General features: G+C 32.5%; 1 protein-coding gene across 1 annotated transcript; it reads left to right on the top strand.

Annotated features, from left to right (window-relative positions):
* The first annotated feature begins 376 nt into the window (after positions 1–376).
* Positions 377–25,333, top strand: LOC122711379 (transmembrane protein 114). Its single transcript, XM_043930113.1, has 6 exons — positions 377–536; positions 17,216–18,024; positions 18,323–18,566; positions 20,939–21,013; positions 21,817–21,954; positions 22,234–25,333. The coding sequence occupies exons 2-6, from the start codon at positions 17,992–17,994 to the stop codon at positions 22,482–22,484; spliced, it is 741 nt and encodes a 246-aa protein (XP_043786048.1). The 5' UTR covers positions 377–536; positions 17,216–17,991; the 3' UTR covers positions 22,485–25,333.
* The last annotated feature ends 1,382 nt before the right edge of the window (positions 25,334–26,715 follow it).

Below are 26,715 nucleotides of genomic sequence, written 5' to 3'. Positions count from 1 at the left end.
ATATTAATATAAATCAAATGATTAGTACACCGATATCAATGTCCAATGTATAAATCTAATTTGTTCATCCACCGCATTCCATTTACGTATTTTTATATGGAAAATAAAATAAATCAAACACGTGACTGGCCTCGATCTTACTTTCGTCCTTTTTCAAGGATTCCCCTTCTGCGCGTGAAACGATACGAAAGGAAAAATCATCGTCACCGTGTTTGAAAATTACTTTCAGAGGCCCGATCGGCGAGAGGAACATCACCCTGTAATGTTTTTCCCTTCTCTAGCCGTTCGCCTTTCCATTTCCGCCGCCTACCCCCCGCTGACAGTTCCGCTCCCGCTGCGAAGCCGCGCAGCAAGTAGCGAGTGTGCGATCAGTGTCGGGCCGACCGGCAACGTGTGTAGGTAGTGTTCACGCTCTCGCGTTTATCCTCACGGTTTATTTCGATACATTCGGCCGAGTTACACGGGGAGACGAAACACGGGATATAAACCTCGTTGGAATCCTGCTCGTTCTCGAGGGAAGAAAGAAAAGAAAAGAGGTGAGCGATATCCTTTCGACGGTGTATGTAAATAGATGACCAAGATGGATAAACGGACGATTTGGAATAATTATCGTTTCTCGTTGCAAGTTTTAACAGGATGGAAAGTGCAATAACGTTTGGTAATTTTGTTAACGTTATCGTAAAATTGATGGAATTACCTTAATTTTGATTGAGGCACTTTCGATATTGAAAACATTGAAATTTTGATAATATTGATATTGCTGGTAAAATATTATTATAGAAGTGATATATTGTTATTAAAAAAAATTGTTATAAGTAGAATGATGTTAGATTTGAAGCGAGTGGAGTTTTGAAATAGGTAAAAAAAAAAAAAAAAAAATTGAGAAGTGATTTGATTATTCCTCTTTGACTGTGAAATCGTGAAAATTCATAGCTCGTTGCTTGTCAATTTATCGGTATTATTAGCTGGTAAATTATCGTGGAAGAGAGGTGTCCGGAACACGGACACGTGTTGATGATACTCCTGTTGAATCTTCACCCACGCTCTCTGTTCTACGCTTATTGTTTTTTCTTTAGAAATAACTTTCTGCTCTCTATAAACGACTGCTCTCGTAGTACACGCTTTTTTACGCGATCATATTTATAATTTTATTTTATTTGCAAGTTTTAACAGGATGGAAAGTGCAATAACGTTTGGTAATTTTCCATGGTGGTTATCTAATGGGCATCGTGACACGACGATTTTGCTTGTGAAAGGGGAAAAGGATCGTCTCGATTCACGTGCAATCGTTCACGCTTGAGTTTTTGTTTAACAATGGAGGTGGTGGAATGTGGTTCGTGAAACGAAAACGTAACAACTCGGTTCCTACGTAATAGAGGCAGCTGTGTTGATAGAGATAGTTTTCGAAAATTTTATTTTTGAATGGTGAACACGCGTGATTTTTTTTCTTTTTTTTGAATATACAATCCATTCTCTCAGAATTAAACCGATAATTCATTTCGATTAATCGAAAGGAAGAATTTCTATCTATACAAAATATTAAATTCCTTTAATATTCCAACATATTTGCGTATATCTTTTAAAAGATTATTATTTTTTGTATAAATAATATTAATGATTCGAAAATTTGTTAAAATTTATTATTATATATATAAATTTAATAACATTGGATCATAATTTCTTAAGAAAATTCTAGATTTAAATATAACGTTAAAAGCACAAAAGCACAAAAAAAAAAGCTCTTACACGTGTCGTAATATTCACCTCTGAAACTCGAAGTTTTGCGCATATATTAAAAATGTGTTGTCGTGACGAAAGAACAAAGAAGGTTGTTTGGTAATCTCGTTAAAATTCTCCTGCCAGTGGCGAAATAAGGGTTGGCACCTCCCTAGTCGGCGAAATTACTCGGCCAACGTCGACTATTTAAAATGTCGTTCTTTGTTGCTTCTTACAGACTTTTATTATTCCCTAGGGAAAATTAATGTCGAGGTGAATGGCTTTCCATTTTATTTATGACTTCGTTTTACAAAGCGATTCTTAAAATTCACCGATACTTTACGAGAACGCGTTCTCTTTTTTAAAAGCGTTTCTTGTTTTTAATTTGTTTGGATATTCCAATGGATTGTGATCAAAAAGAATATCAACTGACACGCGCACACGCATTACGAGAAATATGTAACATTTATATTTATATTAAGTTTATATTAAAATATTTTTGCACGATTAATCGATGAATTTATTTAGATCAGAAGAGAATGATTAGTTTTCGTTTGTATTTATTATATTAAATATATTCGTAAATAAATTGCGGATCCTTGTGCATTTATGAATTTAAAATGTAAAAAATTCTATAGAATTGATATGCAAAAGATATGCAAAAATATATAAAATAACCAGAGTAAAATATATATTATGATATTCAAAGAATGAAGATTCCCTTATTTCAATTCCAATTCTGTAAATGTGCTTTTAATTTGCATAAATATTCGTAAATCTATTCATAAATAACAAGATATGTAATTATAAATATAAAAGATAAATATTAAAAACGTTTAAATTTTACCGTACAAATTATTATTTAATTTAAACAACACGTTTTTTTTTAAATATTCCAGAAAATAATAAAATACGTTTAATCTTGTAAATTCATATATAAATTAAAGAAGAATTAAACGTGCACAACGTACATCATATTTTTTTCGAACGATTCACCTGCGTTTCATGCGCGATAATTAACCCCTTCGTTACATGACAAACAACAGTTTCGCGTGTCATGACTCGCTTCCGCAACTTGTAAATTGACCAAAGGCTGGGTCTGGAAATTCCACCCCAACGCAACTGGCGGCTTCGATTCACCCTTGTCCTTTATCGGGGTGAATTTCCTCTGTGCATTTCGTGAACCCCTATTTCCACATAATACGAGGAACTCTCCCTCGAACAAATTCGAAAGCATAAATTTACCCTCTGAGTCATCCTATCTTATATACTTTCATTTATATCTTATATACTTTTTCTTATATTATTCATTTATAATAAAAATTAAATTATATATAATAATTGGAAATAAGACTTTAATTTCTAAAATATTTTTTATTAAATTTAGAGATACGAATTATATTCATCTGGAATTTACATGTTGAATTACATATTGAAAATTATTATCCTCCTAGGTATTTCAGTCCATATCATACATAATGGAAGGAATTCAAAAGCATTGAATTTATCTTTTCGAATCGCTCTACACGAATTTTCATGTATTCCTCTTAAAAATTATTTATAGTCGTTTGTATTATCATATAATTTATAAATTAATATCATTCAATCGTTTACAATGATTAAAATTTTGATATCGATTTGAGAAAGATTACACTTCCGTTTTCGAAAATGTACAAATTATCGCGATTAGATATTTGTCTCGTTTCAAGTAAAATATATACAACGTATTTGTTCAATGTAATATAAAGATCATTTGTCAGAATAAGTATCAGAGTGTAACTCCACACCGTTTCAATGTGATGAGTTCATTAAAAAATAAAATCATAAACGGAATATGTAATATATAAATTCTTCGTGCAGTGGTTTAGATCGATAATAATCATTGTGGAACGGCATTGACACGCTTTCGCTCGTCTCGATATTCGCTCGACCGAGACCTGTATGAATTTCTGGCGCGATAAATCGAATGCCATTGAAATGAGAAAAACCGGCATCGATGAACTTCCAGATCGAAGATCACGCAACTCTCTAAATTGCCAATACCAAATTAATTCAGGAATTTTCATATCCTCTTTTCCCCTTTCATTCGACCGTCATATTGAAAAGCTTTTCCAACGTTACCAAATCAAAATTAAAAATTAATACGAAGCGATTTTCTTCTAAAATTTTTTTCTTTTAAACAAAATTTCGAAACGAAATTTATTTAACATGTAAAAAAAAAAAAATTGGAAAAGTTGCTTTTATTCTCGATTTCTCGTTTACTGCAAAAGAAAAAGTTATTACTTGTTTTAAAAAGTAATCGCGTACCTTGAAAAGTTTCGTAATATATGTTCCAAGATCCTGTTTTATTTTTATAACACGATAAACTATTTCTTTATTTTTTTTTTTATTCTTTCTAATACAAGTAAAAAGTTTTATTTCTTTTTTTTTTAAATCACGTAAAAATCGTACATCCTTTTTTTACGAGCAATAATAATGATATTATATATATATACACCAAAGATTTGCACGAATAATCTCTTTTGTCCAATGTTTTATGTCCATACAGGAGAAATAAATGCTGACCAAGGACGATAAATATGTTATCACATCTTTTATGTGGAAGCAGCCCTTACTGCATTTTATGTATCGCATTAAAAAAGTATCAGTTTTTCTCCTTATTCTCTTGCGAAACCTCGTAAAAAAATTTTATTCTTTTCGTAAAATTTCCATTTAAAAAAAAAATAAATAAACTGGATAAAAAATCAAACTATTTGTATTTAAAAGAAAAAATATAAAATTGTATTTTCAAGTTTGTACAAAATATTATATATATATATGCAAAAAAAGATTCAAGCAAGAGACGTTAAAAAAAAATAGTCTCATATTTCTCGTATGAAATATCCTGTTAACAATTAACGCGCAATTTGACTAATAGATAAATAGATGAGAAATTACGAGAGATACGAGAGAATTGGCGTCGATTCAAAGAGATCGATAATTGTCACGTTTACATTACCAATATTTGACGACGTAACGCTATATTTGGTACAGTGGTACAGAATTCACCATTCCGATTTTAGACCTGTATCATTATCGAATATCAACGAAAGCACAGAGCACATTTTATCATCTTTCGCGAACAATTTGTCCGAAATTATTTTTATCATTCGCCCCTATCGTACGAATTTTGGCACGCGAGACACACTCCCTTTGAACAGTTTACACGCTAAAATTTCCCGCGTTTCACTTTCCCGTTTGATCTTCACGCCTGTTTCGAATTACTTATTTATGCCCATTGTAAATTACGAAAGAAAAACGAACGATCTCTCGATCTTATTTTCGTATGATGAAAATTTGAAAAATTTCAATTTCTGAGATCAAGATCGCGCGAAGAGTTTTGTTCGGGCAATCGAGAAGCGAATGCTCGGTTAATAATTTTCTTATCTTGTTTTGTTGAATTATTGACTTCAGCGTACGAGAGCCTCGCACGTCTTATCCGCTCCATTACAATAATTTTCTCAAGATTCCTATCCGGCTTGTACGTTCTTGTCTCTCTTCTTGATAATCTTAATCTTGACAGACAGTATCTGCATCATCTGTTCTCGTTCTATTAACTTTATTCGGTCCTTCGAGTGAACAGGATTGATATATTAAGTTATCATTAATATAGTGAAATTAATTAATATTTAGAAAATTGATTGATTTTTTTTAAATATTAAATTTTAAATATTAAAATTTGTATTATATTTTTGTGTATCTGCACTTGACACAAATTTACAAAAGAAAAGAAAAATCGTTTTTATTCGGATATTAAATTGTCAAAAATTGATCTAATAATCATAACATTACGTAAGAAATATTTATTTCTTTCTGCCCTGTATTGTAACTCATTATATAACGATACTGAAACACGGAAAGTCAAAAAGAGATGCAAATGACAAATTGATGGAAGAGCGTTTTAAGAGACCATTATTTAATTCCTGATTAAAATTTTAACATTATTACAGGTCCTTCTATTTTATTTTTTACCCATTCATATTCATTAAAGCTTCCCTGTCTTAAATATTATGCATCTAAATATTTTCCAAAGTGAAAAGCACAAACAGAATTTGATTCATAAACTCACGTTCAAAAAGTGAATTTACATATTAAAAATAAGATTGACTAAATATGAGTATTACATTATAAAATTATACAGATATAAATAAGCAAAATTTTATCATCCATTAAACTTTTATTTCATTCATTCGATGTACACGATTTATTTTTGGTAAAATTTTATCGATAAATTCTTTTACAAGTTCGTTAAAGCAAATTCTGAAACATTCAATACAATTATTCCATACAATTCTTAGTTAATTCAGTTATGCTTCATAGCTTCATAGAAACTTCTTTAGATTTTTTTCTTTTCAATTGGAGCTCGAGAAAAGTTCGAAAAAGAAGTAAAATAAACGAGACTTCGAGAAGTTAAAGAATTAAACAAATTATAAAGTTTGTCTTCCAATTTTCTCCTGTTCAAAATAACAACGATATCTTACAAAATCTTGCATACAAGATATAACTTTCGATTCAGATTCTGCTACATCTCTCTTGCATAATCCTCAACCGATATTTTTTCCAATGCCAACTCGTTACACATTCACTTACCGACCTCTGCAATCAAAAAATATTCCACGAACGCATAACACCCCCTCCTCCCACACACGATTGCAAATTTATAAATCAAACAATGTACGATTTTTCTGGTTCTTTCCATTCCATCCACCACGATCGTTCCACGTAGAAAAATTCCCTTAACGCGCTCCTCGTTACCTGTTCGAATAAAACACGAAATTCCCTCCATTTTCTGGCGGGAACTACGGTCCACCCCCGCATGCCGAAATTCTTGCGGTCATTTTCGTGTTCCACGGTACAAATTTTCTCATCCTCGTGCCAACGAAGCCGGGAAACGTCTGTGTTTATTCGAGGAGTGGCTCCCCGACTTTTGCACATTGTATTTATACCGTCCAATTGAAACAGATCGAGTGCATGCATCAACGTTTAAAACACGATCGTTTGAGAAATGAGAGAGGGTGGGATTCGATTCGAAGGGAGGTTAATGCAACGGTAATGGTAATCCGGAATTGGGAATAATTCGATACAATGAGCCATTGAGAATGACGCATGGGATCTCTATTCTTCAATCAAATTACTTTCTTCCATCGAACGATTCTTTTCTTTCTCGTTAACGTTTTGATTAAACTGTTTTCTTGTATTTCGATTTTTTTTTTTTCAGTAATTCAGAATATGTGAATTTTGAAGGTTTTAGAATTGTACGAATAGATTTTGATTCTTTTTTTCTAATTTCAAAGTTGAAAGTAGATGGAAACGTTTGGAAATATTTGAGGAAATTTTTATGTGAGATCCGTTGTTCAATAATTGATATATTGGTTGAGAAATGAAAACTTTGTTGAAAATTTAGGAATATTTTGCTTTTGAAAATCTCTAGAGTGAATTTGTCGTTTATTAATGAAAGTTGTTTCAAACGATTAATATTCATAATTTTCTTACTTCTTATTATCTTCTTAATGATAAGGAAATTCGTTTAGACACGCTTATTCGTTATTCGAAAGTTTGAGGGCTGCGCAAAGCCTTAAATTTAATCACCAAAAAAGATGCAGCGTGCCACGTAATTGTCGTAGGTCGTCTCGAGGAATAATTTAAAAATACAACCACGACAGAAACCTATTTCTGGCGAAGACTGGCCGCCCGATTCGAGTTCGAGGCTCGTCGTGGTCGGGTTGGGCTCCGCGCACGCGACGATCTTCATCGACACGTGTCCACCGTTCCCACTCGGTGTCAATCGCCTGTTCAATTTATCCATCGAAGTAACATCGATTTCCGTGCACAATTGATCGATTTTCGTGTTCAGAAGTTTCATTTCGAGCTCGCTCGACTGTTAGGCGAACCAATCAATAGTTTCCGTTTGTTCGTGATATATTAATTGATCTCGTGGTTAGTTGGATCGAGAATGTATTTAGAATTCGAGCAGAGATACACGAGTAGGACTTGTCTTCTATTTGTTTCGAATTTGAGGATTTCGATGAATCGAATACGAGAAGAACGAGAAGATTTTGAAGATAGAAAATCTTGGGAGAGAGAAAATTTTAATGAGATTTATTTAATTGATAATTTTAACGTACGAGAGGAATTGAATTGAATCGATCGAAAAAAGTGAGGAATCAAATGGAAAGGACGTGTATTAAAATAATCACACTCGGTAATCTGTAATAATTAATAAGCAACTTCTCTTTACCATCGATCCATGTGAGAGATTTGCTCGAGAGTTAATGACTTGCTGACACGTGTAAATATACAAGAATTTTCTTAATTCACTAAACTATCCAGCTTTAGAATGAACGTAATTATTGACAGAATGTTTGAATCCTCTGGTATAAATATTGATCGAGCATGCTAAGGATAATTACGAAACTTTGGTTTATAATTATGACGTAGGAAAGTTTTGCGAGTTTCGGCGTGATTCCTTCGACGTGGGATTATTATTCTTGCTGCTAATTTTACCCCTCGTCAACAATCGTGCTCCTTGGCTCGTACGTTATTCCTTTATTTATTTATCTCTAAAGTGTATGAAGTTGACTAAAATGGTGTCATAACGTGGAAAACTCTTCTCTCGTCGAGCCTATGTCTAACAAATACACATATTTGTCTCTTAAAATTTTTCAATTCTCGATACGAACTCGTACACGTGTACTCTTTTCACGCGAAGTTTTAAGACGAAAGAATTTTAACACCATTTCTTTTCTAATATTCTTACCTTGTTACCTCATTCTATCTTCTTCTTCTTCTTCTTTTTCTCCTTTTTCTTTCATCTTTATTTATTGGAAAATTTTATGGAGAAACATTTTTCACAATCGAGCGATCCGATGAAAGTCAACAGAGTTTTCGTAAATTCAAAAGGGGAGGGGAAAAAGTAATACAATTGAATTCAATAAAACGTATATTACGCTGAGAGATTGTTGAACGAGCACACATTTTTTTGAAACAAACTTCAAAAATGCGACTCTTCGATTTCATTTTCAGATACAACAATTTCATCCAATTATATTTCTCAGAATCAGCTGAGAAAATTTAATACTCTCTCGCAATCTCTTTTCAGCAAAATTCTCATTTTTGCACAAGCTTATCGAATTCTCGAATTTCTGTTTCACCTTTCGTTTCCATCATTCGCGTCGCGTCGCCGTTCGCGAGTTGGCCGATCCATTTAAAACTTAGCCTTAAACGAACGGCACTCGTCGGTCAGCCTGCCCGACCCAATTGTTGATTTATCCCACTATACCGTGCCTCGAATATATACATATAGGTCAACAAATATAAGCCAATAATAAAATCGACGACGAGATCGAAATATACTATCCGTTTATATACAGGTGCACATTACGCAGAAACAACACGGAATTACTGTCAATCACCGATCATTCTCCGTTTTAATGCCGAATCCGAGCCGCGAGCAAACAAAAACCCCTAAGATTTTCGGCTCCGATTCTATTCTAAGACGAAAGCCCGCCTGTATTTCCGCTTGTGTTGGACGGTCCACGGCGAGAATAGCGCGTCGACACGAATTTAGGAACGTAACTTCGTGTTTCGCGGTTGTGCTCAATGGTCTGAGGCCCATAAACTCGTCCACGACGATTAATCATTGGTAAGGAGAGTAGAGAAGAAGAGGGGATGAGGGAAGAGGAGGAGGGAGCATCGGTACGACGATAAGTCGATGAAACGTTCGAAACGAAAGTCTAAGTTCTTTAAAGTTTCTTTAAGTTTTTTTTTTTTTTTTTTTCCTTTTCTTTCGACCGTTTTCGAGGCTTCTCGTCGATTTTCCATCTTTTTAAAGATGAAAGGGAATTCGATTTTTCGACGGAATAGTTGGCGAATTCTTTTTTCTTTTTTCCATCTCTATTTTTGAAACGAGAATTGAAAGAAATCGATGGAAAGTTTTCTAACATCGTAGACTTCTTCTCTTCTTCTTCTTTTTATTATATGAAAAGAAATTTGATTTTTCGACCGATAGTCGGGGAAATTTTCCTTTCTACTTCTACACTATTTTTTGAAACAAGAATTGAGAAAGAAATGGACGAGAGATCTTATCATTTATCGGTTTTTCTATTTTTAAGAGTAAGGAGAAATTTGTGATTTCTTTTTTTTTCTTTTTTTTTTTTGAGAGAGAGAAAAAATTGATAAATTTTTCTCACATTTTTCACAGATAAAATAATTCACTAATTAATTGTCAGTTATATTTGAAACGAAGATAAATGAAAACTTTATTTCTCGAAAGACAGAATGATTAATTTGTTTTGTTATTGAATCGACATAATATACGCTATATATTATCGCGAAATTATTCTAAGTTTCTAAGAATTTGGCGAACAACTTAATTATGAAAGCCATGCATTAAGCGCAACGGCATTCAGAGACTTGTTTAAGAACGATTTCGCAATCTCTACAATAGAATCTGAATGTGGGCCAAATATTTTTTACGCCGGTTTCTTAGAGCCATTGTTGTGCAAATTTTATTGTTCTTATTGCTCAAGGTACCAGACGAAATAAAATTCCGATTCCTTTGGTTTTTACGACATTTTCACAGAAACTCGGATTATGCGTGTAAAATAGATTTATATATGTTTATGTTAATCGAGTTATAAAAGTTTTGAGAATAAAACTCGATAATTCGATTCGAGCAATCTGTTAAACTATTATTATTATTATGCAATTCGACCGATTTCCTGTTAAACTTAAATTCTTTCATTAATCGTGTTTGAATTATTTATCGATCTTGATTCAATTCGATAGGAAAATCATTATTGAAAATTCAACTTTTGTTGTTTAATTTATAAATTCCATTTTTTTATATGTAAATTATATCGTAAACTATATACAATTTTATTAATTTTTAGAATTAACGAATCATCGAAATGAAATCGATTAATTAAAAGTATCAAAAAGTATACAGAATATCTTTCAAATCTGTTATTTTAATAATATTACACTCATCCCAATTACGTAATTTTTTTTTAATTTCTTTTTTTAAAAATAGAAAAAGATTTAAAAATGTTAAAGTAACTTTTCCATTCTCCCAAAAAAAAAAAAAATATATAAATAAAAGTAAGCGTATAATAAAGTTTCGGTCACATCAAACTGTCCGGTTTCGTTGTATCTTCGAATAACAAAAATTGACACAACAGTCATAGATTCTTCAACGGTAATGGACTATCCATTCCGTGGTTCTCTATCAATAATTCATACTCTATTAAAATATCCTATCTAACGTTTTTCTATTTTTTCAAGTCGAATCGCGAGTTCCATCATCTTTTTATAAAGTTGATAAAAGCCTGCATAAATTTAGCGAATAAAAAGATACACGCCCGTTATTTTTCCGTCGCTCAAATTTTTCCACCGCTGAAAAAAGGAAAAAAATTCTGCTTTGAAATTTTTCCAAATAACTTTTCCCAATCGTATCCGAAATTTTCTTATCTCAATTTTGAAAAATTCAAAATTTTGAAACTTTAAAATATATCGCTTTTCCCTCCCCTCCCCTTGAGATCTTGTTCTCAAATTTTATCGTCTTCGTTCGAGATTTCGTTCGTTTCCAAAAAAAGAAAAATGTCTCGCTTTCGAAATTTTTCCACTCCAATCCCTTGCGTATAATCCTTCACCCCGTTGATCTTAAAATGCGAATAAAGGCGGAATACAGGGAGGGAAAAAAAGAGGAAAAAGGAGAGGAGGGGAGGGAAAAAGGGAATACTCTAAAATAACTGCCGTGGGTGTCTACCGTGTCTACACCCTGACAGATCGGTTCACGTACGTTTTGTCAGCATTTATAACTCCGCGCGCGAGGCTGCAGCTGCGGTTAAATAAACCGCGTGTATACCCGTGTGCGTACGCGTACGTATATGTGTGCAACGTCCTGTGCGCCGCACCGTCGGGTAAAAAAACGAATAAAACAATAGCGAGTGCATTGACGTCATTCTCGCGATGAAAAACGATGAGCGCCGATAACGTCGAACGCTTGACTTTTATGTATCGTTAACACTTTCGCATGAAATAACACGGCCACGTGCGCCCTGTGATCTTACATTTACTCCGTCGACACACCCACCCCCTCGACTACCACCACCACTACTTTCCATCGTCCCATCGCCTCCCTCTTCGCGAGAGAAACTTTTCGATTCGAAGGGAACTTTTATCAATTTTTTCACGAATGTGTACGTGTTTCGTGAACGAATTTGTAATCGAATTTCCGAGAAAAGGGAATACTGGCTTTTGAATATTTTTGTTATATTTTGTTATTTGTATTTGTTGATTTCTTGAGATTCGATGTTTGAAATAATAATAAAAAAGTAACACTGACATTTAGCTCTCAAATGAATCGACACTCTTATTTTTTGTTAATGGACACTTTGTATTTGGAAACTGGATCATCTACTCGTTGAAAAATATTCTTGAGAGAGGCTCTCGAGCGATTATTCGAATCAGAGGGAAGAAGATCTATGGTTGACTCGTTTCAAAATTTTCCTGGATGTTGATATGATGTTTCGATGAAGAAAAATTTAAATATCTGTAAAATTCTCATTCCACGTTTAACGCATCGTCTTCGCATCCCAAAAATATCTGGCGAGCGAATTTTAATCTAAAATCGTCCGACTAGGAGAGGTCTCGTGCGAGCTTATATTACTCATTCGTGACATCGAGCCCGAGAACGTTGCACATGTAAAATCGCTCGAGATATCTAGTCCATACGAAGAAAGGGTTGAACTATGGAACACGACGATGAAACAAGTAGATACGATGATAACGATTCTCCTCGTTCACGAGGACAATATTTTATTCTATCTAATAGTACATCAGATCAGAGATCAGAGATCAGCAATTTCGATGATCATTATACAGTAAAATCTGATTTTAATTATTTTTCCTATGAAAATTAAATTAATTATTTTTCCTTATTATCAAATCAGCTTACTTCTTCTTTTTATCGGGATTCTTTTATATGAAAATTTTACGTGATTTTTTTTTTTCTTTTTTTACAAAAAGATACTTTTAGCAATTTGATTTGATGGATTGTTCAAATTGTTCTTTCAGTCGCAGCTAAAGATTGCAAATCCACGATCGACTTGGAAATAAGCTGGTATCTGTTACCACTTACTCGATACGCAAGTCTATGTATATTACTAGGCACTGAACTAGGGCAAAGTACATAATGAAGGCAAGGATAGGAAAGATATTAATGCGCTCCACTTCGTCCATGGTGTTCCATAAATAAATAACGCCACCAGTTTATTTCCCGAAGCGACAAAAATCGTTTGCATCAATTTCGTGTCTCGTTCTTTCTCGTTTAATAAAACAGAGAAATATTGTAAAATTTCTAGACGCTTTTCTATACGGATATAGAAAATTTTGCAATCTGCGCACTATTATACAACTATTTATACGTAACGCGAGGTGTGTCGTATTATTCGTGATCGCTCATGCCAACAAATTCCGATTCCGATTTTCCCCCCCATTTGTTTTCAAATCTTTCATTTTCATTAAATAATATTCTCGATCGAACCGCCTTCGAATCGATACACCATACACCTCGATCCTCGACACGAATTTACGAAATAAAATTTACGAAAATCCGCGGCTACGAGATTATTGTCTTTATTTTTAGTTGTGTTAGCTTTTCCTAGCGGGTGTCAGTCAAGCCACAATCTTTTGCTCCGTTGCAAAATTAATGAACTAAACAGTGATTCTAATTTTGTAACGAAAACCAGACTCTCGTTTCACGGGGGAGAGAAAGCCACGCGGCCCGGATGGAAATAAGGTTATGTCCGTTCTAAAATCGGGGAAATCGAATTATTGATAATATTCGTGAAAAAATGGAATGCTTTTACGTGCAAAGAAGGGAAAGGAGGGGGAGGGAGAGAAGTGAAAACCACGTTCATTAATGCTGGATGGAAGGGAAAAGAGGGAGAGGGGAAGGGGGAGACGTGTTTTGTAAAAAAAAAAAAAAAACTAGGCCAAATGCCGATAATTCCTCGCCTTCTATGCCTTCCGATCCTCGCTATAATACGTGCCGTGCTATTGAAAATTACTCGTGATGGTTTTGCTAATAAAGTTATCTGCCATTTTTATAAAAGACGTGTAGTTTAATTTAATTGGAACAATTTTTGTTTTCGCAAAAAACATAATCATCTTCGAGTAACTTTAGTAACGTTTAGTAAAATACTTGTTTGATGAATTTGTAATAAGAAATACGGGAGATGAAGGGAAATGTAGGAAGGAAAATTTAACGAGAATTTATTAAGAATACGAGTTTATTTATTTATTGTTTGCAATTTAGAAAAATAGATCTTAGAAATATCTTTCGGTTGGGTTCGAATTTAATCGATTTTGAATTTAATTGATAAACTCGATAAAAATGGTTAATTGAGAAACGATTGGTAAATGGAATGACGTGATTGTGTATAGCGATTCATGTATACGGATTGATCACGAAGATCGTTTATCACGGGTCTCGTAAATTCTCGTCTACATCTGTTCTATGATAAACATATCCATCGACGTACCGAAAGCTTTGAGATACTTTTGGTCTGATCGTTTTGACCTGTTAATAGCGGTCTCATTCGTGTGATCGTTTCGTGGCTAATATCGATATTAAAATATATGAAAATCTATTGATCCTTCGAGAATGATATTAATTTATTGGCAAATTACTTGTTTAGAAAAATTATTTTAGAATTGATTAAATTTTATTTCCCATTTAAATACGATGAATACTTTTTGTAAGATCGCATTTAATTTGTATAATAAAATATATCTTCGATAGAAGAAAATCTAAATCCAAATTAAATAATACCTCCATTTCAAATTTCTATAAAAATATTTATTTTTATTCTGATTTATTCCATCATCAATCTCAGATATTAGAAAACTATTCAACCATCATATTCCTCGCGTTGATTAAATCTTCCTCCAAAGATAGAGTATTTCTGTATTTAATTAATTTTTAACGAAACTACTACGATACGTTTTAAAGTAGATACGTTTCGCTTATCAGATAGATACTAAGAGCAAACTTAATTAAAATTTTAATCGATAGCATAATAATTAAACCTTTATTTTCGTATGGATACCAACGATATGTATGTTTTAATATTTAATAATATTTATTAATAATTAAATTAATAATTATCAATACTTCGTTATTCCAATGCTGATATTTAACGAACGAGAGTTAACAAGTGAAAACGGATATCATAGGTCGGACGCTCCTCTCTCATTTATGCAACATTGTACAACGATATTATACAATTACTTTTACATACGTGCATAAATATATTAAACGCGTTAAATTTATATGATCTGAATTTAAATGCAATCTTTGACTATTCGTTCTTCGTGAATCATGCCAAAACACGAATTAATCGTTTGGAAAAAGTTTAATCAACGCATCATTTCGTTGGAAATTTCATCTAGGATTACGAAACAAAGGAAAATAAGTTTTCGATTCGTACAATGGTAATCTGCCGTTCTACGTCTTGCCAAATTCAGATTCTAAATTTCTAAATTTTGTTAATACACCTCTCGCTCTTCTGTTCTCTTCCCTGTGCGCGATCCACGCTCTCACGAATATAGACCGATTAACTGGAAAAATATAAAAAGAAATACATAAATATTCTACTTTATAATCTGTAAGTTTTGTTCACGTGGCTCTAGATCCGAACACCCGTCTATTTTCGTTCCTCAAATCTGAATTATTCAAATTTTCAACATCCATATACTTTCATCGCTATTCGTATTATAATTTTTAAGATTTTCATTTTTATTCGATATTCGTTCTCCCCTCGTTGCATTTGCAAATAAATCAAAGGAATAAAAGAAAATTTGTAGAATTTTGGGAGATCACGATTCTCAGATAATTGTTCCTTAAATTCGAATTTCAAATTTTCTTTTAATCTTATCATTAGTATATTTTAAGTTTATCATTAGGTTCTACTTATTCTACTTATTGTTCTTCGATTACGACTTGTAGCCATTTTCACGTGCAATACCCTTCAAAGTAAATGTGTAAGATACAAAGTTTATTATCAAATAATAATTTTTTCTATGATTAATAATTTGAAAAATTATTCGAACCATCGATTTAATAAAGAACATATGTTAATTCCATTGAATCACGATTTACATACACATGCAGGACATTTATGCATTTATGCAGAATTTCCGCATGAAAATTTCCATGATATGCAAATGATTCAAAGTGTATAGTCGCTTATTACGATATTTGAGAAATAAATCAACTTTAATCATATTCGTGAAAATATTATTTTCCATATAAATTCATAAATCTGGTATCCCGTTCGACGAACGTATTCTATCGTAAAAAACGAGAGGAAAAGTGATCGATAAAATTCGAGAGAAAAAAAAAAAGTCAGTTTGCAAAGATGGACAAAATTTCGATGAAACAAAGAAACGAATAATGCTTGAACAATGAACCCGTTGTTCAGAGTGATTGTCCTCATCTCACGTTTTCTAAATTATTCTTTGCAATAATCTCGAGAGATTTGATATTTGACAAGAAAATCTTACACTTGGCATAGCGTGTTATTTAATTTGGCTTCTTCGTTCAGACATTGACAAGCTAACCTTCTAAAAGGAGACGGAAAACGAAATAATGATAGAAGATTTCGACAGAAGGTTCCTTGCCAAATTATTTTCAGGGCATCCATCCATATTTTTCTCTTTCTTCCAGTTTCCTCTTTCTTATTCTCGAAAACGAGAACTTCTTAGATCCTATGTAATTGCTGTCCTCCCTTTCTTTGTCCGCTGAGAGAATACTTCTTCCGTGTTTCATCTTTCGTATTTCATTGGAAAATTGGTTTCAATTAATTTATTGGATGTGTGTTAATTGTATAATAACTTAATAATTTGTTATTATATATTGTGTGGCCAAGAGATAAAATATTTCGAATTAATTATTACAATTAATTTTTGAAATGAAAATATTAATGAATTTTACCATATTTTTCTTTCTTTTAAATTTTACGATTAAATTGGAATTGGAAGTTTCGAATATTCTCTATTGATAGATTAATTATTATAATAATCTTAGAAGGAAAAAATTACGAAGAATTCGATGGAAAATTAAATATAGAAGAAAATTTATATTTATTATTATTATATTCTTTCAAATTTTCTTTTCAAATTTTCATACATTCCACTTGTATACCAATATACTTGTTGCGTTGATCTAACAAAATTGCCAATTTTAATGCAACGAATAATGGAATATTAATCACGATAAAGAAAGCCAAGATCCACATGGAAATTTGAATTTCGTGCCAAATATTTACATTACGAGTTGCAAAAAGATACATACGCGTTCGATATTTCTTGGCAAAGCGCATTTTCATTTTTTCTTATCGATTTTGTTCGATCCTTCACAAACTTTTCATCAATTTTCATTTTGCCTTGTTCACAGGTGTTTCCAAAGAAAGTGTATTTTTCACGAAGTGAACAGCGAAGAGATAAATACAAGAGAGAATACACAAATAATTTGGTAAGGAATATTTTTTCGAAAAAGAATCACAAGGGGATCGACAATAATAAAATCGATACGTGAAATAGAAGAAAGGAAATGGAAGCCACCGAGTGGAACGTAACCGAGGAAAGCGACAAAAATAGTCGAAATGGATGCTCGAAAGAAATAATGAAGACAACGTTTGAGAATTAAAGAAGAGAACAGAAATCTTTGAAAAAGCAGCTTCGTGAAACGTACGAGAATATTTCCTGTAAAAAAAGCAGACGTTTGATAAATTATGTAAAAGAAAGTTTTGACGAGATTTAGCTACGTGCTAAATATATCGTAAATCCAAAAACGATAAATTAGATCAATCTGTTAAGATTTAACACAAATATGAAAAATTTTGGAAAACGTTGAAAGATGAAAAAATATCGCTCTCTATAAAATATTAAATAAATTTAAGATTCGTATATAAATGTAAAAAATAAATTTTAATATCAAGTATCGAGAATATTCTTCGATAATTGAAGAAACGACAAATTTAATTGGACAGTCGTGCACTCGTAATAAAAGTAACATTTCCTCAAATATTTGTTCCTGTTGAAACGAGCTTTGACCCGCGCTTTTAAAAACGCAATATGGCAGAACTTTAATTTCGACATTTAATCCGACAAAGGAAGAGGAAGAAGGCTGCCGAATAGAAATTTCTAGAATTCGAAGGCGAACTGGACGAAATGGCGAGTCGAATGAAAGCTTTATACAACCAGGTACAATTATTATATATCTCTCTCTCTCTCACACATAATTTTTCTCTTTTCGAATTATCGCGATAAAATTATAACTCTTTTCTCTAATTTTTTAAACAAGTAGAGGATATTTTCTGTACGAAACGAAATTATAAGCGAGAAGAAAAGAAATAATTTTATCACTAGTAATCAAAGTAAACTCTTTTCTCTCTAAAAAGATATCATATTATAGAGTATTATGAAAATTTTCAATTTAATTTTCCAAGGATAATTTATAGTGGAACGCGTTCTTAAATTTCATTGCGTGTGTCGTGTGCAGGTTATATTCGAGAGGCGAATCCTTCTCGGTTGCACGGTCCTCGTGGGTCTGTCGGTGTGCATATGGTCGGTCGCCATTGGAACCGATCATTGGTTCACGATCGAAGCCCCGGATAAGAACGGTTTACCAATCGGTGACCCCGCCAAAGGAAGAAGATTAATCTACAAGAATATGGGTCTCTGGAGAGGCTGTGTTCAAGGGATAGCACCTGAATCTGAAAACTCCACCAAGTTGATCCCCTTCGGTAAGTTTTCCCTAAGAAAACAAATTTTCACGTATTTTTCACTAATATTTCGACTAATTTTCTTTCATCCTTCCGCAAAATATTCGAAATTTCAAGTCCCCAGAGTAATGGAAATGTAAATTGTAAGTGATTCGAGAGGGTAGCTTTATTTTTGTCTCTTAATTATTCGTTCGTAAAAGAAGAAAGAATCCGTTAGAATTTTGTAAAAATAATTTAAATTTGCAGAGTTTCGAAGTTGCGAAAGAAAATGAAAATTCTTCCCAATGGTGGCCAAGTATCTGCTTGTAATTGACTCGAATAATTCCCGCGCTTTCCCAATAATTGGTGAACGCTTGATTCGGAATTATGGACGAATTTCTCGACAAGTGCAACGAGTCGTAACGTTTCAAACGTCCTCCAGGAAAAAAAACACGTTCAGCAAAAATCTCTCTGATCGCTAAATTAAATCGAAGGGGTGGCACGAGGACAGCGGAGATCGCGATGGCTTCGTTTCAAAAAAGGCGGGCTCGATGATATCCATGGATGATATATCTAGTTGAGAAGAACACATTGTGGAATGATTATTCTATTCGTGGGCTTTAAATAGAATCTAATGGAGGAATAAAATATCGTATCGTGTAAACAAATCTTTCGCAATATCACGTTTTAATATATCGCGTGTATAAAAATATTTCTTCGATGTTTCTTTCTCCTTTTGCCATTTAGGGTTATTTCTAAGGATTTTTTTTTTACGTCGAATTTTTATCACGTTGAAATACCCTTTAATTTATTTCGTAGCTCCGGTTAAAGAAGCGTAGTGGATGTTTCATCCGCTATGTCATCAAGAGATTTACCATACCTCGATGAACCAAACCCGATTTTATAGACCTCTCTCTTGGGTAACTTAATTTATACTTCGTTTACTTCGTTGCACCAGGATGACTAACTTCAAATAAAAAATCTACGTCTACTTTGACTTCTCTTTCAAAGATTTTTCGCATCGAGTAAAAGTGATTTTTGTGTTCGATCGTTTTCAATCGTTTTGATTCGATTTTTTTTTATTTCTTCTTCGTAATTGTTCTATTTTTTTTTTCTTTTTTTGAATGATGGTAGATTTAAAAAATTTTTGATTTAGATTCAAAGGCTGCAACAAACCTAGTTTCGCTCTTTGTAGTTAATCACGTTTGTGTCAGCGTCTGTGGGCCTACGCTCACTTGTCACACGTCACGTTCACTGTTCCACACGTGTGTTTCATCATGCGTACGTCACAGTCACCAAATTAGACAACTGTAATATCATCGTAAATTGCCCGATCATTCCCCTTCATCTTTAATCAATCTTCCTAAATTTAGTAAACTTTGCGCAAAAATTATTTAATTATTTTTCAATGAAACGTACGTAATATCTAATCAATTTATCACTACGATAACATTTCTAAGATACGCAAATTTTTACAGAAAAATCCTTTAATTATTCCTCGATGAAAGAACAATTCATTTTTCAAATCATCCAATCACCTTACAATATCCAATTTCCATCGATATCGTAATCCTTTCGAGGCAAAAATTTTTATGCAAAAATTCTTGGTCATTCCTTAATTAAAAATACACTTCGTTTTTCATCATATCTCACAACGTTCAATTTCTATCGATATCGTAATCTTTTCGAGGCAAAAATATTTACAAAAATAATAAAAAAATTCTTGATATTATTCCTTAATAAAAGATTTTCAATTTTCAATATCTTTTCATAATCTCTTCGAGATAAAAATTTTTACGCAAAAATTCTCGATCATTCCTCAATAAAAGATATCTAATTTCTATCGACATCTAATCTCTTCGAGACAAAAATTTTTACGCAAAAATTCTCGATCATTCCTCAATGAATACATTTTCTAATTAGTTCATAGCAATTATTTATTTATTTCTTTTTTCTTTTTTTTTTTTTTTCATAATCGAGAGGTAAAAATTATTCTTCGATAAAATATGCGACGATCCACGGATTCGAAAAGGATCGTAAATTGACGACCTCGGATGATCGGGGAGGATTAAATATCATACGGTATAAATATTGATCACGTTCTTATTGTCTCTCCAGCCCTCGTTCAAAGGCTGAGGCGTAAAAATAACTTACCGTGACGCGGGACACGGACGGGAGAGGCGTTCCATGGGAAAAAAAAAAAAGAAAAGAAATAAGATAACCAGGATGAGAAAATAGTAAATGGTGGAAGAGTGTGAGAGGAATGAAGATTGATAGGGTGATTACGGTAAACCGGGAGGGATTTAACGGGTTCCGATTCATACATCAAACTTGCGAATAAAAACTGCAGTAAAAAAAAAAGAAAGAAAAAAAAATTTCTCTTAATCTAATATCCTGTTATTTTCTTTCTCTAGAGGAGTGCAAGAACCAGGATATGTTCCCGACCGAGAAACAGTTCAAATTGAATCCGGGATTAAATACAGTAGTCAGTAAGTGAAATTACTTACGTTTCTTTTTTTTCTTCCCCTTCTTCTTTTTCCTCTTCTTTTTTAAATTCTTTCTGGAAGAATCATTTTCTTAAAATAGACGGAGAACGGTTTGTTCAGGATATGAATTGTCTTCGAAGATGACGGCATACGCGTGTATCTCGAAAGTGGACGTAATTGGAAAAATTGTTTCCTTCTCTTTTTTGGGGTGGGAGGGGGGAAATATGAAAAATTGTTGTGTTGAACGATACTCGAAGAAAGAAAAGAATGGATGAAAAAAAGGAACGGAGAAAGAAGAAGAGGAAGAAGAGTATAATTTTTCAGACCTTGAAATAGTATCTTTTTTTTTTATTTTTTCATCTTTTTTTTCTTCGTGATGATTTCCACGTTTCTTTTTTTTCTTTTTCTTTTTTTTTAAATATACTTAATACATACTGAATTATTATGTATCCCGACACTTTACATTCCATACTGACGCTTGGAAGCCAAATTGATCGAATCCACTTTTTGAACCGTTCACGTTTTTTACACAACAAAACGTACAAAATTTCAAATTATTATTCGTATGATCTTCCAATAATAAATCCAATAGCAGAATTGGATTTAAAGATCTTTTTTTAAGGAAAAACAAAAAAAAGACAAATACAAGATGAAAAGATCTTACGCAGGGACCAACTTCAACTTCAAATTTCGATTAATTTTGCTTCCGTGTGTGATCGAATGATCGGTAATTAATTATAGAAAAGAAAGGAAAGTGCGTCCCTTTTTTAATCTTTTAACCACGTATCCATGAATTTATCACTCAGATTATTCGAGGACACAGGTATCGTTCGCGTTAATCAGCCTGTTCGTGATGGTGATGGGCTTTTTCTTCTCCATCTACACGTTCCGCAACCCACGATACATGTTCAAGCGATTGGCCGGTGGAATACATTTCATTAGCGGTAATTAATCCCAATTACTCTACCCTTCTCTCTCTCTCTTTCTCTCTTTTCTAATTATTTAAAACTATATATACATATCGAATATGTTTCCAAGACACATTATTTTTCGATTAAAAGTTAGTTCTACTTAACTACTTAAAATTTTTTATGTATTGTTCGTTAATTATTTGAAAAAATAAGTTCAAAGATCCAACATGAGAACATCCTGAAGCACATTTTTCCTTTCCAATTGTTCCTTTCCGGGGAGAGAGTTTGGATGAACGTTTAACCTGGTTGCAGCCGCGTGCAACATGGTGGTGATACAAGTTCTCCTCTCCTCGATCGAGTTCGAGAGCAAACACGTGCACACAACGTTCCCAAAGGATGCTATCCTCAAGTACAATTTCTCGTTGATCCTCGCGTGGATCGTGTTCCTGTGCAACCTTCTCGCCGGATGCGCCTTCATGCTGTTCTCCAGGAAGCGGAAGAGGGACAAGGCGCCCACCGAGGAGATCGCGATGGCCGACGAGCCGACCATCATCGGCCGTTGATCTTTTTTTAATTATTAAAACGATTACCTTATCGAACAATCATCAATCGCGAGAGAATATTTTTGTGATCGAGTGGAATGTAATGATTTAAAAAAGACTCGATTCTGTGTCGTATAGGAATCGTTTCCAAGACTCGTCTCGAGCGATTAACTTTCGATGATCGAAGCTAAAAAAAAAAGAAAAGAAGAGAAAATAGAAAGAAAAGAGATGCTTCGAGACGATAGATGGCTCGAGCTTTTCGCGTGCATTTTGCGATCGTTGCGAATGAAAAGTTGAATATCGTGGTGCATTTGAATGGTACGTATGGTTTAATGATTTTCGAAATGAGAATACATAACGATGAATTATTTTCCCTTCAAAACTCAAACTTTCGATTTAAATTCTATCTTCGAATAGGATATGATTATATCATATCGTATACAAAAAGGAGTAATACTCTTGTGCTTTATTTTTCAATAAATAATTGTTGAAATACGAATGAACAGAGAGTTTTTTTCTCACGCTCAAACGTGTATCAACTTGGTTTTTGTATTGCGTATTGTTTGCGTGGGTTCGGACGAATGAATCATCAATTAAAAGTTGAATACAAAGGATGCACCTCGATATCCAATTATCCTCTAACTGGTTCCAACAATACACTCGTGGTTGAACATTGCATAATAATTTAACTAACTGATAATCACTATTCTTACAACCTATTTTTGTATCACGAAGTTTGAAATACCTTATTGAACCCGGGACCATCCGAAGATTAGTCGAAAAATCTCTCTCGTGGCGAAATCAATTTTGCATAAATATTCTAAAAAAAAAAAAAAAAAGCTTTTTGTGTAAGTTGATTCAATGTCGTGTTTAAGAAATATCGTACAGTATATAATATCGTACAATCAAACCAAAATCTATATATACCTATATCACGTTTATATTTTATACCGTATTTTTCTACCCTCTTCGATAACTTCGTCTTCGAATTTAAAAAAAAAAAAAAAGAAAAAAAAAGAATATATAATATTCCGAATTATTTTTTACTAATCGATAAACGACAATTTTTTAATGAAAAAAAATATTTATCTAAATACACTTATTAGGATACACTTATTACACTAAATAGGATACAATGTTACATAGGTATAGAAATTTCGAAACGAAACTGGCACTTTACATATTATATTGCTATTAGGGCGTATATCAAGTTGAGAAATTATTCTGCAACGTTATACGTCGCGAGCGAGAATCTACGCTAATTAAAATAAGGAAACAATGTTCAACTTGGAAACTTGACGAACCAGTAATTGCGGCGAGTGAAGTGGAATTATCTCGAGATATTCTCGAGAATGCTAGAGTTTCCATCCCCGATAGGATGGAATTGTGTCATTTGTGATTGAAACATTTTTAATGAACGATCGATCGTTAGTAGATAATTAATTTTATGAAAATACTCAACGAACGGATGAACGTTTGTCCAGAACTTTGTACAGATTCATAATTTATATCACAGTTTAAACAAGAGTTTAAACAAAAACAAATTTATTTTAAATTGTTTAAATCGAATTTTGATCGAATTTTTCTTAATTTCTTTTTTCTTTTTTTTAAATAAAAGGTATTGAAAGGGTGCAAAAGAGATGAAAGATCTCGACAAAGTCTCTATTAAAATGATTCTAGTCATGAAAAATTTTATGTTTTGTACCGATTGTGCAATGACGAAACGACCGGAATGAAGATTATTTTCGAATCGAGAATCTGTTTAATATCAAAATATATCGTGCCACTTCGAGAGTGATTATTTATTATTAAGTCCAATATGCTAGTCGATAAAGATGTAACGATCATAAACGTACAACGTTTCACATTAATTTAGGATTATAATTATAATCCTCGTTTAAACAAAGTTCAAAGACACGAATTGTGTGTATCGTCGTTGTGTGATCGATTTAAAAAAAAAAAAAGTACTTACTTCGCCTATATGTAAATAATTTCACAATCCAATCTTTTACTCAATCTTTAAGAATATCTGAGAATGGTGCAAGCTGTAAGTATGAAAGAATAAATTGTCTTTGTATTTATGAATAGCACATATATATATATATATATATATATATACGTATAAATGTTTCCAACGTACATTTTTTTTTTGAAACAGGATATATCCAGGTTTCTTGCACCATTCTCGTTTTCATAGCGTACGATTACAGGAAGTTTCGTCGACTTTCTCGTAAGAATCGAGATTTTTACGACGACGAGGAGTCGTCGTCTTATTTAGAAGTTATAATCACGAGGATATTCGTGAGAAAATATTAATCGTTTTTATAATAAATTCGTCTACACAAAAGGCAAATCTATAAGCTATTTGTATAATTTGTACTCTTATCTACGCACTTTGTAGTTGCTTGAGTTTCGAGTTTGTTTTCCTTCGTATCAAAAATTATGTGAATCAATGTTCGTTGATCGAAATTATTTTTAATTTATTGTGATGAGAAAAAAAAAACAATGGGGAAGAACTTCGTACGAATTGCGAAATATATAAACGCGAGATGAACGAAATATTAAAGAATTTTTAATTAAACGTAAAAAAAAAAAATGAGATTTCATCGATTTACTTTGATTATTTTATAAAAATATATATTAGTATAATAATTGCATCGATTAGTGAACATTGATCCCGTTGAATAAAGTGCAGAAAAAAAAAAATATCCGATTGAAAGTTCCTTCGCCTTTTGCTTGTTCAATATAAGCGGCTGCCCATGTATTCTGATAAAAGACATCTACTTTATACACGTGTACATGACATGAGAATAAATGTAATTGTTCTTTTCCACGATCGAAATAAAGGGTATTCACAAGTACCAATAAAATGTTGACAATTCGAATTTAATTAAAAATAAAATTAATTTTGTCCAAATTATGTTAATTGAACAAAAAATATTTTAATATTTTATATTCTCTTAGAAAATTCAAATTATTATATTCTCTGTTAAGATTTTTAATCGATAAGTTAGATAAAAAAAAGATAATAAAGTTAATCAGATATTGAAGTTGTGTCTCTTGAGCGCATAAATTCTCTCTATGAAACAGACAAGGAAAGCAAACAGTAAGAAAAGGACGGAGATAGGTTAAAAATGTTGAAATCAGCGCCATCTTCAGAGTGCCGCAAATGAAACTCACAAACAAAGGACAGAAAATAGTGTGACAAAGACAGAGATATAAGAATTAACATTCAGCGTCATCTAACGAATTTTACAAACATCTTTATTTTTAAAGATTTTCGGGAGATGGCGTTCACTGTAATTTCTTATTCTACTTTATCCTTTCGAGAAAGTATCTCTATCAGTCGAGAGATGGCGCTAATAGTCAATTCTTATTCTACCTTATCCTTTTCGAAGAAGTATCTCTATCAGTTGAGAGATGACGTTGAATGTTAATTCTTATTCTACCTTATCCTTTTCTAGGAAGTATTTTTATCAGTCGAGAGATGACGTTGATTGTTAATTCCTATTCTACGTTATCCTATTGAAGAAGTATCTCTATCAGTCAAGAGATGGCGTTGGTCGTCAATTCTTATTCTACCTTATCCTATCGAAGAAGTATCTCTATCAGTCGATAGATGGCGTTGATCGTCAATTCTTATATCTCTATCTTTCTCACTCTATTTTCTGTCCTTTGTTTGTGAGTTTCATTTGCGGCACTCTGAAGATGGCGCTGATTTCAATATTTTTAACCTATCTCTGTCCTTTTTTAACTATTTCCTTTCCTTGTCTAACTTGCTCTGTATATTTGTGCGCTCTAGAGATGCTTCGTCGATATTTAATAATTAATTTTATTGTTTCTTTGTCTAAATTAGTAATTAAATATTTAAACCATCGTTATATAATTACAATATAAGTGTTCATTGATCATTATATTATAATTATCATTTGTATTCATGATATATTAATTTAAAATAACAAAGTTGATTTAAAATCAAGTTCTCGTATTCTTAACATGTAATTTATAATATGATGTATGATTTAGGTTTCCTTTCAATTGATATTGTAAAAAATAGTACAGTATAACGAATTTAGTAATGGACATCCTGTGATAAACTAAAAGAAATGTTACGATCGTAACAACTGATAACATTCTTTAGTTTGATTTATTACTGCGTTAATTGTGCAAAGAATAATGTACAATTCATGACTGCACAAAGAACATGGTAATGGAACTCAATAAAATTGATTCTACGTTATTACGTTATATA

The sequence above is a fragment of the Apis laboriosa genome, unplaced genomic scaffold, assembly GCF_014066325.1.
Source record: "Apis laboriosa isolate Shangri-la unplaced genomic scaffold, ASM1406632v1 scaffold16_cov148, whole genome shotgun sequence".
Classification (NCBI taxonomy): domain Eukaryota; kingdom Metazoa; phylum Arthropoda; class Insecta; order Hymenoptera; family Apidae; genus Apis; species Apis laboriosa.
The sequence above is the reverse complement of the archived record's forward strand: the minus strand, read 5'-3'. Positions and strand labels throughout refer to the sequence as shown.